The sequence below is a fragment of the Nomia melanderi genome, chromosome 6 (genome assembly GCF_051020985.1).
Source record: "Nomia melanderi isolate GNS246 chromosome 6, iyNomMela1, whole genome shotgun sequence".
NCBI lineage: Eukaryota > Metazoa > Arthropoda > Insecta > Hymenoptera > Halictidae > Nomia > Nomia melanderi.
In genome coordinates this window covers 14985930-15001041 of record NC_135004.1, presented here as the reverse complement: position 1 = coordinate 15001041, position 15112 = coordinate 14985930, and the positions used below count along the sequence as shown (strand labels likewise).

Sequence of the window (15112 nt, the reverse complement as noted above, 5' to 3'; positions counted from 1 at the left end):
TACGGCGCGCCCGGCCCTGCTAAAATTAAAAAAAGAGAGAACAAGCGAGACCGAAGAAAAACGAACGAGCGGGGAAAAAGAGGATGAAAAGGGAAAACGATTATCGCGAAGCAAATTATTCGGCGCTGTCGGTGCAACCCCGGGGCGGCGGGCAGAAAGAAATGACAGTGGTATTGACAGAACAACTACCAGACAAAAACCACCACCGGAGGTCGTCGATTGGACGATCCTCGGGAATGTATTTAATTCGATTGGACTCTGCCATCTGGACGAGACAAGGAGGGCGAGAGGCTGAGGAGAGGGTGACTATTCGCAGCAAGGGCGAGGGAACCTCTGTTTCCGGCGGAAATGAGGCCTTCGCGAATCGTACCGCCGCCCACTACCCCTTTCACCTCCTCCCGAACGCTCTTTCGAGCTCCCTTCAGCCCGCCTGCGACTGTTCCCCTAAACCGAGACCCCTCTATCGTCCCCTATCATGCGGCGCGAGGGCGCAAATCGTATTTATATTCCATCTCTCACGGCCAGGTAAATATTTTGAGCAGTCGGCGCATCGTTACATACATGGGCCGCGTGTAACTTGTTCTCCGGGAATCATTCAATATCCATACGAATATGAGGGATTATACCTCGACCATCCCCTGTTTCGCCGCTGCACGGTTAAACCAGACCACCTCTTTTAAATATTTAAATTATAAATATTTACCAGCATCATGAAATTCGAGTCCGGCGGCCGGCGAACGGACGCGATTGGAAAACCGCCGGAGGGAAAGAGACCGTCGAAGCGCAACGTATGATCGCTGCCGTTTGTTTATCGCGATTTATTGGAACACGCCGCTGGAATTAAAGTTTAAACGAATCCCATTTCTATGATACCGTGTTTTCTTTCACGGTGGGCGGAGTTTGTTAAAAAAAAAAAAACAGAAAAAGGAGGGCGGCGAACGGGACGAGGAAAAATCAGAGCCAGAAAGGCTTGCTAATGCACTTCGCTGCCGCCCCCTTTTCCTCACCCTTCGCCGACGAGACTGGCTTGCTCCCTCTCTATCTTTCCATGCGAATGTCGCTCGCTCGGCGAGGATGTAATTTTCGCTGTATGCCCGGATTAGAAGCCGGCTCGTCGGGCTCCGGGTTCTGCCGCTTGGTAAGTATTGGCCCCGTATCTCTTGAATACACTAGAACTGGAAAAGGGATTCGAGATGATCTCAAAGCGATCGATTGGCCTCGGCGTGACGTCACGGCTCACGGCGGCTGTTATGTCTCGTTAAGAATCCACGCACCCGTAATAGCGCGGATTAATGATAAGAGCGTGAGAGGGTAGGAAAACCGTGCGGGGCTCGATGCAGCGCAGTAGCTATTATTAGGGAAACCTGTCCGCAGCTACTTCGGCGAGATTGATTTTACTTAACGCTTCGGGATAAATAAAAAAAAGAAAGAAGGAAAGAACCTTGTCTGCCTCGCCCGAGACCCGAATCTTCAGAATTGATGCCGGTGTGCTCGCAGGTGTGTATACCCACAATATCCTGTACGTTTAATATTCGATTTTCCAGAGCAATCGATTTAGGCGCCCTATTGAGAAATAGGGTACGTTGTATTATGTATTTCGATGGAACTGATATCTGTTTAAAGAATAAAAATTGCTGATCGGAAGAGTAGATTATAGGAGCTCGCTGGTCTTAGGAAGAGAAAGGACAAAACTTTTACCGGATGGTATTTCTTAAAATCAGGTAAGCGGATCATTGGGAGATTCGGTAGAAAAAAGGGTCGCAGAAAAATGCATCGGTGTAGGATACTCCTTTTCTCTATCTTTCCCTTTCTCCCTCGGTCCTTTTCAACTTAAATTAATGCCGTAAAATGTTTTAGAACTGATAGCAACTGGTTATTATAGAATGAGAAGTTTAGGTGAGACATGGATCTTCATTATGAAAAGTATAACGTTACGAGGAAATGTACGTCGATATCAGTGGAAGATTGGCAATTAATTTATAGTTTCTTTTTATTTGGGCGCTTAAAACTATATGTTATACAATGCAATAATCGGTGTAATTAAAAAGGTTCAGCAGCTTGTGGACTTTTAGTATTTTCTGTACCAACTTAATAGATAGAGCATTATAAACTTGATAATGTTGATGCACTAACATCCTAAATGTTTCATATTTTATAGATTTTTTATTTTGTCCTTTCTCTTTTCTGTCACTTTCAAGAATCTTTTACAATGCTCATGCATATACCACTGAATTTTTATTAACTTTCGTCTGAATGTAATTAAATTTGTATTGGTTTTACCATTTTTGAGGGCTCTGTTGCTTGTGGCATTTGATCGCACTTCACTAATGACCATATCTAAAAAAAGAATGATTAAGGAATTAAGACATATTCTACAAAAACAAGTGACAACATTAGCATCTTTTGTGCTTCTCCTATAAACACATAAATCATCTTTAGAAGCTGTAAAAAGCCAGCTCTATATTGTTGAATGTGTAAATTTTACTTACTTTTGGAACTCCCACTCTCGATTATCAAGTGGACAAACTTGTCTAGTCTTCAACCAACGCGAGATGCAATGGAAATGGAATGCATGCTATGCAAAGAAAATTATGAAAGTATTAAAATAAAAAAGTTAAAATATATTGTCCCTGCAATACTAAGCATGTATTACAGCAGAAAATACGTTTAAATTACTTACATTACATACACCCCAAGCTACGGTACATTCTTCACTAGTAGCTGATGCCTGATTAGCTTGACATTCAATACACAGATCCATAATATGATTACGGCAAATAGCACAATTATCTACCACAATATCTGTAAAAAAATAATTAAATAATTGATAAACAGAACATTGTAAATAATGTAACAATATAAATGCAGTAATTTATGAAAGTAATCATAATTGTGTACACATACCCCATGCCCACAGTGCTACAGCATTCCACTGAAAAGAAGAAAAACATATTTTTCAAAACCATGTGAGTATAGCGTAAATGACAATGCAAGAATAAGGTTAGAAGTTCATCAACAAACTAATTATAATGCATATAATTTGCACATGATTTCTAGAATATTTCTTTTAGTTTTTCATCTTACCTTTTTGACTTCAAAACGCTTTTTCTCTCCTTTACTACTACTTGAAGTTGGTAAATCACTTTCTTCATCGTCAATTTCCATTGCCGACGCCATATTTAAATTTTGAACGAAGCCAACTGACATCTCGTGTAAGCAAATCAAAGCACGACGATCAGTTCACCGGACAAGGTACCTATACCCACTATATGATTTTTGAATTATTTATTTGAACGTTTTGTTCGTACAAGATACATTATGTTATTGCAAAGATTGTATCTTAGTCTTATAATACGAAATGTGTGAAAATCGAAATAGTATGGAAATATATTATTGTTAGGTTATATTGTCAAAAGGGTAACCAACATTTGAAAACACTTGACAGTTCCCTCGATCACTCGAAAGTTGAATAACAAGATTATAATAAAGTGTCAGTGTAAAGATTGATTTTATAGTCTTCAATTGTCAAATTTACTGCACGATGAGACGAAAGGCAGGTGTTGGTGCAATTCAGAAACAAAAACTAGAGCAAGAGAAATATAGAGATAAAGGGACAGAGATTCAAGAGAATCAGTTTGAACAGATGACAAAACAAATGGAAACATTTCGTGTTAACCTAGAGGAATTTGCAACCAAGCATAAAACGGAAATTAAAAAGAATGCTCGTTTTCGACGGCAATTTACTGAAATGTGTGCATCAATAGGTGTAGATCCTCTAGCCTCAGGAAAAGGTTTCTGGTCAGTTCTTGGCATAGGAGATTTCTATTATGAACTTGCAGTACAAATAGTTGAAGTTTGTATGGCCACGAATGAAAAAAATGGTGGATTAATATCATTAGATGAACTAAGAACAAGACTGGTTCAAGCGAGAGGTCGTAGGAAAGAACACCAAGATATAACAAATGAAGACTTATTGGCTGCAGCTAAAAAGTTAAAAATTTTTGGTAATGGTTTTTCCATTGTTCCAATAGGCAGGGGTAAACATTTAGTGCAATCTGTTCCTGGAGAACTAAGTATGGACCATACCGCAGTATTGCAGCAAGTCAGTTTATCTGGAGGTGCAAATATTTCTAAGTCTAAATTACACAAAGAATTACGATGGGAACTAGACCGTGCTCAAAAGGCATTGGACCACATGGTTAAGGAAGGACTAGCATGGTTGGATGAACAAGGTGATGATGAAACTTTATATTGGTTCCCTAGTTTATTTACAGCCTGTATTGTATCCAAAGAATAAGCACAATTCTGACTGTGCTATTAATAAATAGGCAGTATTTAAAAGAGAATACAAGAAATATATATAGTGTAAAATGTAAAATGTATTTTTAATGGGAATAAATTTATATGTTCTTATAGTATTTACACAATCAAATTTTGATTGTAAAATTTTCCTAGGTAAAAAACAATATTGTCACCTAATTTCATTTGTTGTATTGAATCTGAAAGGAAATATTTATGGTCACTTGAGAAGGCATTGATATTAAAATGTATGGGAAGATACCTTTGTATGTCTTGTAGTGTATACTGGGCTAATTGTTGCTTGCAAGTTAACAGTTCTGTGCTTAATTCATTATTTTCTTTTTGTAATGCATTAATTTTACTTCTAAGTTCTTTGACTTTTCCTTGAAATTTTATTGTCAGTGATTTGGCTTCATCTCTCCACCTATAAACATAAATCAATGTAAACTACTTTATTACAGCAAAAATAATACTATTAAAATATTAATATTAAAATAAGGTTTAATACTTTTTACTCAGTTTCTGATGAACTTGGACATGATGGATTAATTCTTTTGTTTTTCTTTCAAACTTTTCTTGCAATTTATTTAGATGGTCCGATAATACTGACTGACAACAATGGCATTTATTTTCTACTCTATAACAGAAATATTATATATACTAACATTTTTAAATATTAAATTAAATTAACTTACGTTATATCTACAGTTCGCTTATTTTTTATGTCATATAGATAGGGATTCATTTCATCATTGAGAGCATCTTTCATTTTACTTTCTCTTGCACAATTTGCCTTGTGAAGATTAACTTCTAGTTCACGAATTTTATTTTCGAGAGAATATCTTTCATTATCTCGTTTATGTATTTCATGATCAAAATCATGCTTCAGTGATTTCAATTGTGATACAAGATTTTCTTTATCACCTAATGTTTTAGACAATTGATTTTCTAAATCTGAATACTGCTTCAGTATATCTTTATTATCGCGACTAGCTTGCTTCATCTGATCTTCTATATTAGTGGAATGCTGCCACTCTAGTTTCTGTAATTTTTCATTGGAGGTAGCTAGATTATTTTCAAGAGTAGCAATTTTATCTGTTAACTGTTTAATTTCTACATCATATCTATTTTTCGCCATTGTTTCATTACATACTTGTAATTGAAGTTCCAAGCGTTTTACTTTTTGTTCATAATCTAGTAACTTTACATTTGAATCTCGCCGTATATTAATTAGTTCTTCTTCAGTAAATTTCAATTCTCTTTGAGTTTTTTCTAAAAGTGCAGTCTTATCTTTTAATTCTGTTTTTAGCTCTTTAATTTCAGTCAAATATTTTTTTGTATTTGATTCAATTTCATCTTTAGTTTTATTATTTATTTGCTGTATCTTTGCATCATATTCACTTGCTATTACTGTTAATCTGTGTTCTAATCTGGATTTTTCCTCCAAAGCAAGAGCTTCACGATGAAGAACTAAATCCTTTTCTCTAACTGCAGATTCTATTAGCTCAATAGCCTCTGCCATTTTATTCTTTGTTTCCTTATCTTTTTCCACTATATTATCAGCATACCTTTTAACCTCATTCAATTTTTTTTCCAATTCCAATTTGGCTTGTATTATTTTACTAGTTTCTGCTTTGGCATAAGCTAATTCTCTTTTCAATGTTTCTATTGTTACCTGATTATTCCTATCTTTGAAAACATAAAAATAACATTTCTATTTGTTACAAAATGTATAAAGTATTTGTTACTGACCTTTTTCTAGAGCCTGTTTTTGTAGATTTCTATATTTCTCTACTACATCATCCTTTTCCTTAGTTAAATGTTCAACTCTTTCCTTGCTTGTTTGATATAATGTTTGATGTTTTATAAAATTATCCTTGGCCTGTGTAAGTTTTGCTTCTAACATTTTTATAGCTTCAGAATAACTTTCCTTAATAGCATTTGCTTGGTCTTGATAGAATTTTGTATCTTTCCCATTTGTACGAAGGCCTCTCAATTCTTCTTCTAAGGCACTTATGGTATTTAATGAAATATGCCATAGCTGCAAAGCTGAATCTTTCTCAGTCTCCAAGAGTATAAGGCGTTCTTGTAAATTTGCTATTTCTTTCTTATGAAAATCTTGGTCATTGCATTCTTCCAAATGAATGCGATTTAAAGATTCTTTTATATCATTAACTTTATGACTTTCATTTCGTAAACTTTCTAATTCAGTTCTTATATTATTCTGTTCTACCTGAAAATTAAAGAGATATACACATGTCATTATTTACAATGTGTAATAACACGTAAGAATTTTTCTGTGAAAAAATTACCTTGCATAATTGTAAATCCCGTTTAAGGTCCTGCATAATTCCATGATGTTCCTTAAGTAGTATATCCGATTCGTAGCTGATAAACAAAAGTTTATTTAATACAATCATCAAATTGGATGTAATTCTGTAGCCTTGAAACTAACCTTTGTTTAAGGACCTCATCTTCCTGCATTTCCTGCATTTTATCACTACTAGAATTTTACACTTAAAACTACTATCTCGATCGAAGGCGCATTATGGTAAACATAATGTTAACTTAATTTATAATATGATATTCCACGAGATACACATTTCAAGCAACGCGTCGTTCACGTCCAACGCGTAAACATCAACAATTCTGCTATTATCGACAGGTTCATGTAGCTTTACGTTTTTTATACAGAGGTCGCTATTGATGCAAAACATAAAGGAGTTACGAGTACAATGGACCCGCGTACAACGCGGGGGATACGATCAGCGTTATAGGCAACAATTAAAATTAATTAATAACAAACAGAATTACAACATTTGTATCGGATAGAAAAATATTTACTGAACATTTATAAAATAACGAATTTATCAATCCGCATGAACACACTAATTTAATCAGACAAAAGCAGAAAAACTATAAAATATTACAAACTTGTCTAAAAATGTCCACGAGCTAGACTAAAATGAAAAAAACTCGAGTGAAAGTCAAACTTAGGCATTATCGACGGTCCAAAGAAACGTCCAATAAAGAATATAAAATTTTAATTTCAGTTTTTCATCGATTCATTAAAAATACACGGATCTCCAATAAATATCCGAAGTTCATTCATAAAACATGATTTATACGATATGTTAATTGCACGTGTACATTATCAAAAGCCATTATAAATACGATTACATCAGACAAGCGTCTTTTTTTAGCGAGCGTCTCTGTTAAATTGTTCAAAGAAGGCCGCAGTTGGTTTATTCTTGTACAGAACTCGGTTAAGATACTCCTGATGGGATTTGTGTTGCTCGGCTAGCTGTAAGTTCTCTTCAGCGATCTTCTTATTCGTCTCCCTGCGAAAGAGTATTACTTCGAAATATAATTTCGCGAGCCGAGTCCTCCGCGTAAATACTTACGCCCTCTTCCGCTCCAGTTCACGGTGGTACGTGTCCGCGATGATAGCGTGCGAATTCATCAACCGGTCCCATTCCTCGTTCATTCGCTTCTCCTCCAATTTCATTTTCTGAAGAGCAAACGAGGAGAGATAAGAAAAAGCTTTCCTCGAACGGGCCAACATTTTTTCCCCCGATCAACCCGGACCCTTCACGGTCGTGACAATACTTGGCATTGTTTCAACCAGCGTCGGGTACAATATTATTTCGCACGGTAAATAGTACACAGCGAACGAGCCATTCGACTTCAAACGGCGCGTATAATTTCGAAAACGAAATACCGCGGTCGTTCCGATAACTTTTCAAATTATCGTTCGCGAGTGACATTCCGTTTGGAGGGACCTAAAAATACATTTGGCTCTATTTCGGAATATTCTTCGCTGGATTAATCTTCTGTCCACGAGGGATCAGTCTAAACTATAAATAAATCTACTTCGCCGAATGTTACGGTATCGTGATATTTCAAATACAAGCTCGAAATATCTCATTTCATTCGCTGAGGTATCGCCTCCTATTTAAAATATTTCATCCGAACTGAAAAGCGTCCAGCGTTCGTCGCTAGAACTACCGAGCAGTCGAATTTATTCAATTTCCTTGTAGAAACTCTAAAAGTACGTTTATCAAGACTTCTCGAAGATTTATCATCTTTCCAATAAAAAAAAAACGGAGATCAGAAATCGATCGTTTGAACCCATCCGGTAGTTCCAGCGTCAAAGAAGCTAAGACACTTTTTCTCCGCATTTTACTCAGCTTTGATTTCAGCCTCCTTGCGCTGCATCCTTTAAGATAAACGGAACAACCGTTCCGCGCGTTTTACCTCGATTTCCTCCATCTGGCTCTCTTGCGCATCCCTGACAGCCCTGAGCTCGTCCGCGCTCATTCCTTTGTAGCGGGAGGCCAGCGGCTTGTGCGGTCCACGAGTGCTGTTCGCCTGCTCTTTGGCTTCCGTCAGGAAGTCCCCAGTCACGTGATTGTAGATTTCCGCCTTCTTGTCCTCTTCGTCTTGAAGGGCTTCGCAGCGACGGCGACGCTCTTGCTCCTCCGCCTGTACGCCGCGTGCAGGAACGAGAGGGGGAGAAAGAGAGCTTTTCGGTCATTCGACTCGTAACACGCGCGTTCAAGAAGGCGTGACACCACGAGGAGCGTACAGAAAAAAAATGTCAAGGACGGGAACGCGTGGAAAGAGACGGAGGAACGGCATTGCGATTGTACGGTCCGTGTTATTACCGAGTCCCGCGCACGGTGACGTCACCGGGCTCGCTCGTCGACCATAGGAACCTTGTACTTCGCTGAAAACGGCGTTCACCTTCGAGGAAAGTTTATGGGAACTGAATATCCCGCGATCGTAAGGGTAAACACGGTTTATTTACGATTCGGGGATCCGGTTGCCACCTTTTCGTGTTGCGAAAGTTACGGGGTACCGGCGGAGGAACGTGGGCCGGTTACGGTGGACGTAAATTCAATTGTTGGCTGAAAGCTACCGAGGTGTTAACCTCTATGTTCCGGTTAGCTACATCGAGGACGTATGCGTCCATTATCTGGTTCAAACACCCAACTTTAATTCCAGTTTTGCACTTTAGCGAAGCTGATCCTTAGGGATAAACGATTTATCCGTATAAGTGACCATTTCCGCTGAACTTTTTAGGAAGAAGAAAAATAGGCGGTGTCTGTACCAAATGATATAGGATTCTATGGCGCCAAAACTTTACGTCGTTAGCGTGGATATGTAGTAATTAGAAAAGTTTCTATACGAGAGAAATTGTCTCTTATAATTGGCGATCCTGAAAAGTCCTTCCTCTGGCCATTTTGGCGTTAAATGTTGCCATTGCCACGTGGGATCCTCGTTGATGATAAATTAGCATAAGAATCAGCGCTGTCCTTCCAGTAGCGGAGTTCACGTTTAAAAATAGAACAATCTGAATTCATCCGGTTCAAGGCAATTCGTTTCCGAAGCCAGGAAAAACGCCGGAGCGTTGGGTACGTATCTAGGACTCGGGAACACTCCTCGACCTCTACGGGCCCGTGGTTGCCAGAAAAAGAAAAAAAGGTGAGAATCGCGTGCATTCGAAGCGAGAAGCATATCGAGAATCCATGCGCCGTTGAACCCTGACATTTCACGGCTGCTTGCCGGCAGGGAGAGCTAACGAGAGAGGACTTTAAATCAATTAATGCGACGGAGGACCGGCCGGAGGACCGTTAATTATCTGAATTCTCACTTTCTCGTCGATCGCGAATATCAACGATCCGCGGAGCCAGGAGCGGAACAGCTGGATCGCTCGGACCGGGAACGAGCGCGATGTTTCCGTCCCGCTCGGCGGGAAAATAGAATTGTCAGATAATAAGATCCTTATCTATCCCCCACGGTTCCTGTCGCTTTGTTTTCTTCGCCGTTCCGGCGAAGGACTCTAAATAGGAGAAAGCCTTACCAGGGCTCGATTGAATCTTGCGGTGGCTTCGTTCAACCTTCGACGGCATTCACGTTCCATCTGATCTAACGCCGCGGCACGCTTGTCCCTGGAGATGACGGCTTCCTGGTACGCTTTCTCGGCTTCCTGGCGGTCTCTCTCGATCTTCACACGCTCCTCCATCTGCTTCTCGATCCAGTACCGCGTCTCCTCCTTTCGCGCCTTCAGTCGTTCCCTGGAGTCGGCCTGATCGCCCCCGAATCTGTATAGACCGATGATCAAATATTTAATGTCGCTTTCCCTACTCTCTTCCTTGTTCGATGTTCCACGTACTATCGCAAAAAAGGCAATTGCCGGTGACAATATTTACCTCTGCGCGGAACCCAATCCGAAGTTCCGATCGTCATCGCCCAGTCCTGATTGTTTCGAAACAATTTTATCGCAGATGTCAGAATCCCTGTCCTCCTGCCGCTGGTAGTTCCGGCGAAAATTCTCGATCTCGACATTGATCTTTCGCCTTTCCTGCAACGTCGAGAATATGAAATAACCGCGGCTCGCTGGAAGAACGTACGAGAAACAATAGGGAAGATAACGCTGAGGCAGGGTCCGGAATCTTGAACGATGACACCGCGAAAGACGATTAATCATCCGACCAGTAGTGTCTTATTTTTTTCTCCTCGTTTCTTTTCCGCGTCGCGTAATTGACGGTTTTACCTCTTCTTGTTGCCTCTCGAGGAGCAAGGCGAGGTTGCTGCTGCGAATCAAATTCTCGTCGAGCTCGGATTCCCTGGCCTGTTCCAGCTGCCGTTGCTGCTTCTTTTCCTCGACCTGTTTGTCCAAGAATTCCTTGTCTATCTGCGGACAGTACGGGCAAAAATCACTGGCGCTGGATCTCGGACGCTATCGCGTCGTTCTTTCGCGTGCCGGATACGCGTTCCGACGTCGATAGATATATAACAGGTTGACGAGCGGTTCAACCGTCCCGGCTGGACACGCGTCCGCCTGGCCGCTCACCCCGATCTTTCTGAACCGCGGATTAAAGATTCGCTGTTTCCTCTCGGCGTCGATCTGCCGACGCCGCTGAATGGACGCGGCCAGCTTCAGGTCCTCCTTCGTCGCGGTTTGGAACTTCAGCATCGTGCCAGAATGCGATTCGCCTGTTAAAACGAACGTGACCGCGGCTGGTGCGAGTTTGGCCGCGAATACCGGCGTGACGCGAATCGAGTGAAATTCGTTGCCATGGAGTGTTTGGGCGATAAACGACACACCGAATCGTAAACCTCGAACACGTTCGAGGGTTAGCGAAAGTTGTTCTTCCAGTACTTATCGATTCTATCCATTTAGGATGTGGTAAACTAACGAGAAGTGTATCAAGTATGTAGCTTCTTTTCTCGTAAATCAGGCATTCCACTTGCTTCGCAGACGATAAAGTGTAATTGTAATAAAGTGTACTTTATCTGCCGATCGGTATTTAATAATTCTGGAATTAATAAGGGAAGCTTATCTTTCTCTCTGTACTCTCATTCGAAGCACAGTCTGCTCGCAATCTTTTTCCTTACCCAAGACAAAGAGAAGTCAGCTCGAAGATCGCCAAACTCGGTCACTCGAACTCTGTCACCGCATACCGTTAGCCTGACTATTCACCGGTCCGTGCTTAATCCGATTCCTTTCTTTTTCACGTTACGTAGATCTTATCCAGAGCCGATGAGCTCATCGCCTACTCGACGTACGCGTATACTCGGTGAGCAATTATTCAACTGCGGGGAACAGGACATATGCATGACAGTGTCACGTGAAGAACAGCTGTTAAAGGCGTAAACATGTGCTGCACTATCTGTTGATTCGGCGAAAGTCATTACGCGTGACTGACACGAGTTCCCGTGTTATCGCGTCCAGGCGCGTGCACTGATCGCGTGTAATTGTGACGGCCGGTCTGGCCCAGACCGGGAATAAAAGGAACAGAACGGATTTCTTATCGTTCCCCTGTTTCTTTGTACATGCGTTTATTTGACGTATTTACTGCCACGGTGATCACCGATGACCGACGCTATCGAGTTGTTTGAAAACAGTTACAAGGTGAATAACATTGAACGAGGTTTCTTTTAATGACTACGTGATAGGTTGATGAAAAAATAGTTGAATTGAAATTTTATTCGGTATCATTGAAGAACACGACTGGTAACGTTCAGTTTTTGGTCATTTATCTGAACAATAACGACGCCAGCTTTCAAAGGTGAAGATCCAAAGTGCATCATTGGTCCGCCATTGTTATCGATAACATTTGTCTCAGCAACAAATGAAACGAATAATACTCGCGCGAGACGTGCAAAATTAGCGCGGCAGTTAGCGTGTTCGCCGTGCTGTGAGTCAGACGGAGACGTCTTCGTTTTTGTAACAATGAGAACGCGGTAATGAGAACGGTACAGGAGCGTCGCTCACGTGCAAGCCACGGGTCTTGATAGTTTATTAAATATGCCGGGGTCGATTAGTTCATGCGAACCGCAGCAAGTTCAAATAAATGTCGCAGCAAGGTTTCGCAAGCTAGGTCTGTTTACAGCTTTTAACTGGACGCGATTAGAGGTAGTTTTGTTTATAGTCTTGATCGGTTACGTCGTAACCGTACCGACGAAGAGCGAATTAGTATTGAAAATGAGATGAAATAATGATGACCAATTATACGCGTATTCGTTCAAAGATCACCTCCTATGCAACGAATGGTATGTAAAGTTGAAAGATCGTTCGATGACTGAGCGGAGGATTGTGGATTTGATTGGTCGGTTTTTATCTCTTTTCATTTTGTTTTCGATGCTAATTTGCTGCTCGTCGATACAGTTACGTGTCATCGATCGAAAACATAAGCAAAACGCACAACGAAAGACTTCTCTTGCCTCGTGACGTCCAGCTAGACGAGTCATCTTCGCACGGTACATGCGCGAGAGATACATTTTAAGGAAGTAATACGCCTCGCTGCCTCGTTCATCGATCCGACACACATAGCAATTATGTATCGCTTCTTTCCTCGTTGAATTTCACTGTCGCGTTACTATTTCTGGAAAGTACAAAAAGAAAGGCGCTACCGAGGTTTCACTGATAGTTAACTGCTGAGATGTCATTACACAGCTGTAAGAACGGAATGTTCATGAATCTTTCTTTAGAATAAGCCTCCAGTTTCGATTCTACGTATGAGTTTCCGAAGAATAATTCAGTGTAGAATGACGAATGTTTTAATGAGAAGCTTCCAAAGTTACTATAGAAGATTCAATATTCTTTTCATTGTCATTTCAATATCGAATAACATTGGAATTTTCGATATTCTTCGAAATATCCTAAGTTCGAGTTAACATTCAATTTTTGAATTGTGTTACCTTCGTTTTAACTTTGTGTTCGCACTTAGTAGTCGTAAGAGTCTTCCACCAGATGAAAATACACTTGTTTCCGCGTGACTTATGTTGGCTGAGCAATATGGCCGCCTGTTGGCTTTGTCGGGATCACTGAAGAGATAGTGCACGCGGCGAGGGAGCAACGTCTGTCAATCACAAAGGAAGGAGCCTCGAGTATAAAAATGCGGAGAAGGTCCGCGAAACTACCTGCGTACGTCGGGTTCAAGAAGGAATTTTTCGAACCGTTACATTCTGAGAAAGAATAACAGAAAAGGAACGAAACGAAATTGAGCAGTCACGCCTCCGAGGTCAGAAGTCATTAAGGGCTTCAGGCTCTCCTGATGATTCTCTGAAGATTATAAACCCTTTGCATTTTAGAGGTGACTCTTAGTCGCTACTTGATTTGACACAGTACCGTTATAAAGTTTAATGTTTAATATTGAACTTCGTATGATGCATCGCTATGTAAAACACTGAACTGAAATAGCTTTCTTCCTTAATTCATCTGTGAATTATCAAACTTTTAATTAAAATAGTTCGAACAGTTTCGATATACATCGTTTATATCTCGTTAGGCAATGTTGACTATTTCCAGCGAAGAAGCTTCGAGGGCAAAGGGTTAAACTTCATTAGGTGCACTTCAAAGACGAACGCCGATACGTGAAAGTCGGGGATCTCACTTTCAGTTACTTCGATTTTATGTATAAATCGTTGGAAAAGCGGAAGCGTTAGAACTTTCCACTGTTAAATCACGCGTTTTGCTTGCATAGGTACGGATAGCGTAGCCGGCTAATTTTTTCCCAATAAAAGCTATCGGAATTTATACACAACTTACCTGGTTTCGACTGCAACGGGTTGTGAATAATTCATGATCGTTAATACATATTGATGCATAAAATTACCATACGATACGACCGGAAGTGGTTGTAACGACAATCTAACTTAATTGTCCTTCGAATTTCGAGAACGTCTCTCGTAATTCTTGTTTTCGATTCGTAAATTCATGGAATTCTTGATAATCTTGTCACTCGATGAATCTAAAATCGTGACAAGATTATTTAAAGCAAGGTACGCAATGTCGTTCCGAGACGAGCGTCGATTCCACTTGAAAACTGTCTGACGTATTACACCACTCGGTTCGAGCATGGTTCACTATCTGACCGATTATTTGCTCACCGCTATCGAGCAATGTCAAATAATGTTTACACGATTGATGATTCGTCCGAACCTCGTGATCTTCCCGTTAGCAATTCGTCTATTAATCAATAAAATACGTTAACAGTCCCCGATCAAATGAACAGATACATTATTCCCCAACCCATACCGTTCATACAAAATTCAAAATTTTCAAAATTCAGAGGACAACGATCAAATCAACGAAACTAATCAGTACGCATCCATCGCCAGAATAAATATGCGTAATACCCGAGCACCTCTGTTTACATAACAGACCAGCAATCGCGCAATTAAACGGAAAGAAAAAGCAATCGAACTGTTTATCCGCGAAAATACGTTCGCAGGACGGTAAGAAACCGAGCCGATTGCGTAAGAAATTGAATCGAAGTCGCGTTTAAAAAATTGCTCCGAT

At 40.4% G+C, this 15112-nt stretch overlaps 4 protein-coding genes and 1 long non-coding RNA gene across 9 annotated transcripts in view; 1 reads left to right on the top strand and 4 right to left on the bottom strand.

Moving 5' to 3' along the window:
• LOC143174653 (uncharacterized) overlaps positions 1-1605 on the bottom strand; it is a 65185-nt gene extending 63580 nt beyond the window's left edge. For both annotated transcript variants that reach the window (XR_012998869.1, XR_012998870.1), the window contains exon 1: positions 1442-1605. This is a non-coding gene — a long non-coding RNA (uncharacterized LOC143174653). The remainder of the gene's footprint in view (positions 1-1441) is intronic.
• Positions 1606-1972: 367 nt separating this feature from the next.
• Positions 1973-3228, bottom strand: Roc1a (Regulator of cullins 1a). Its single transcript, XM_031983797.2, has 5 exons — positions 3085-3228; positions 2905-2932; positions 2681-2802; positions 2490-2575; positions 1973-2337 (listed from the first exon to the last, which is right to left on the bottom strand). The coding sequence occupies exons 1-5, from the start codon at positions 3205-3207 to the stop codon at positions 2325-2327; spliced, it is 372 nt and encodes a 123-aa protein (XP_031839657.1). The 5' UTR covers positions 3208-3228; the 3' UTR covers positions 1973-2324.
• On the top strand, positions 3119-4418 carry lsn (vacuolar-sorting protein SNF8). The gene is made up of 2 exons (XM_031983796.2): positions 3119-3252; positions 3401-4418. Exon 2 carries the CDS (start codon positions 3542-3544, stop codon positions 4295-4297), a length of 756 nt encoding a protein of 251 aa, XP_031839656.1. The 5' UTR covers positions 3119-3252; positions 3401-3541; the 3' UTR covers positions 4298-4418.
• On the bottom strand, positions 4334-6966 carry LOC116430106 (uncharacterized). Its single transcript, XM_031983791.2, has 7 exons — positions 6755-6966; positions 6612-6687; positions 6052-6532; positions 4995-5988; positions 4808-4936; positions 4562-4723; positions 4334-4499 (listed from the first exon to the last, which is right to left on the bottom strand). Exons 1-7 carry the CDS (start codon positions 6790-6792, stop codon positions 4472-4474), a joined length of 1908 nt encoding a protein of 635 aa, XP_031839651.2. The 5' UTR covers positions 6793-6966; the 3' UTR covers positions 4334-4471.
• Positions 6967-7125: 159 nt separating this feature from the next.
• LOC116430108 (RIB43A-like with coiled-coils protein 1) lies at positions 7126-15080 on the bottom strand. Of its 4 annotated transcripts, XM_031983795.2 has the most exons (11): positions 14360-15080; positions 13510-13670; positions 13014-13193; positions 11704-11901; positions 11159-11624; positions 10859-10999; positions 10515-10666; positions 10166-10406; positions 8557-8784; positions 7704-7810; positions 7126-7640 (listed from the first exon to the last, which is right to left on the bottom strand). In XM_031983795.2, the coding sequence occupies exons 5-11, from the start codon at positions 11279-11281 to the stop codon at positions 7499-7501; spliced, it is 1134 nt and encodes a 377-aa protein (XP_031839655.1). In that variant the 5' UTR covers positions 11282-11624; positions 11704-11901; positions 13014-13193; positions 13510-13670; positions 14360-15080; the 3' UTR covers positions 7126-7498. The 4 variants fall into 4 exon arrangements, with proteins under 4 accessions (XP_031839655.1, XP_031839653.1, XP_076224854.1 ...); XM_031983793.2 differs by lacking the exon at positions 14360-15080 and having other exon boundaries at positions 13510-13779; XM_076368739.1 differs by lacking the exons at positions 13510-13670; positions 14360-15080 and having other exon boundaries at positions 13014-13221.
• Between the last annotated feature and the right edge of the window lie 32 nt (positions 15081-15112).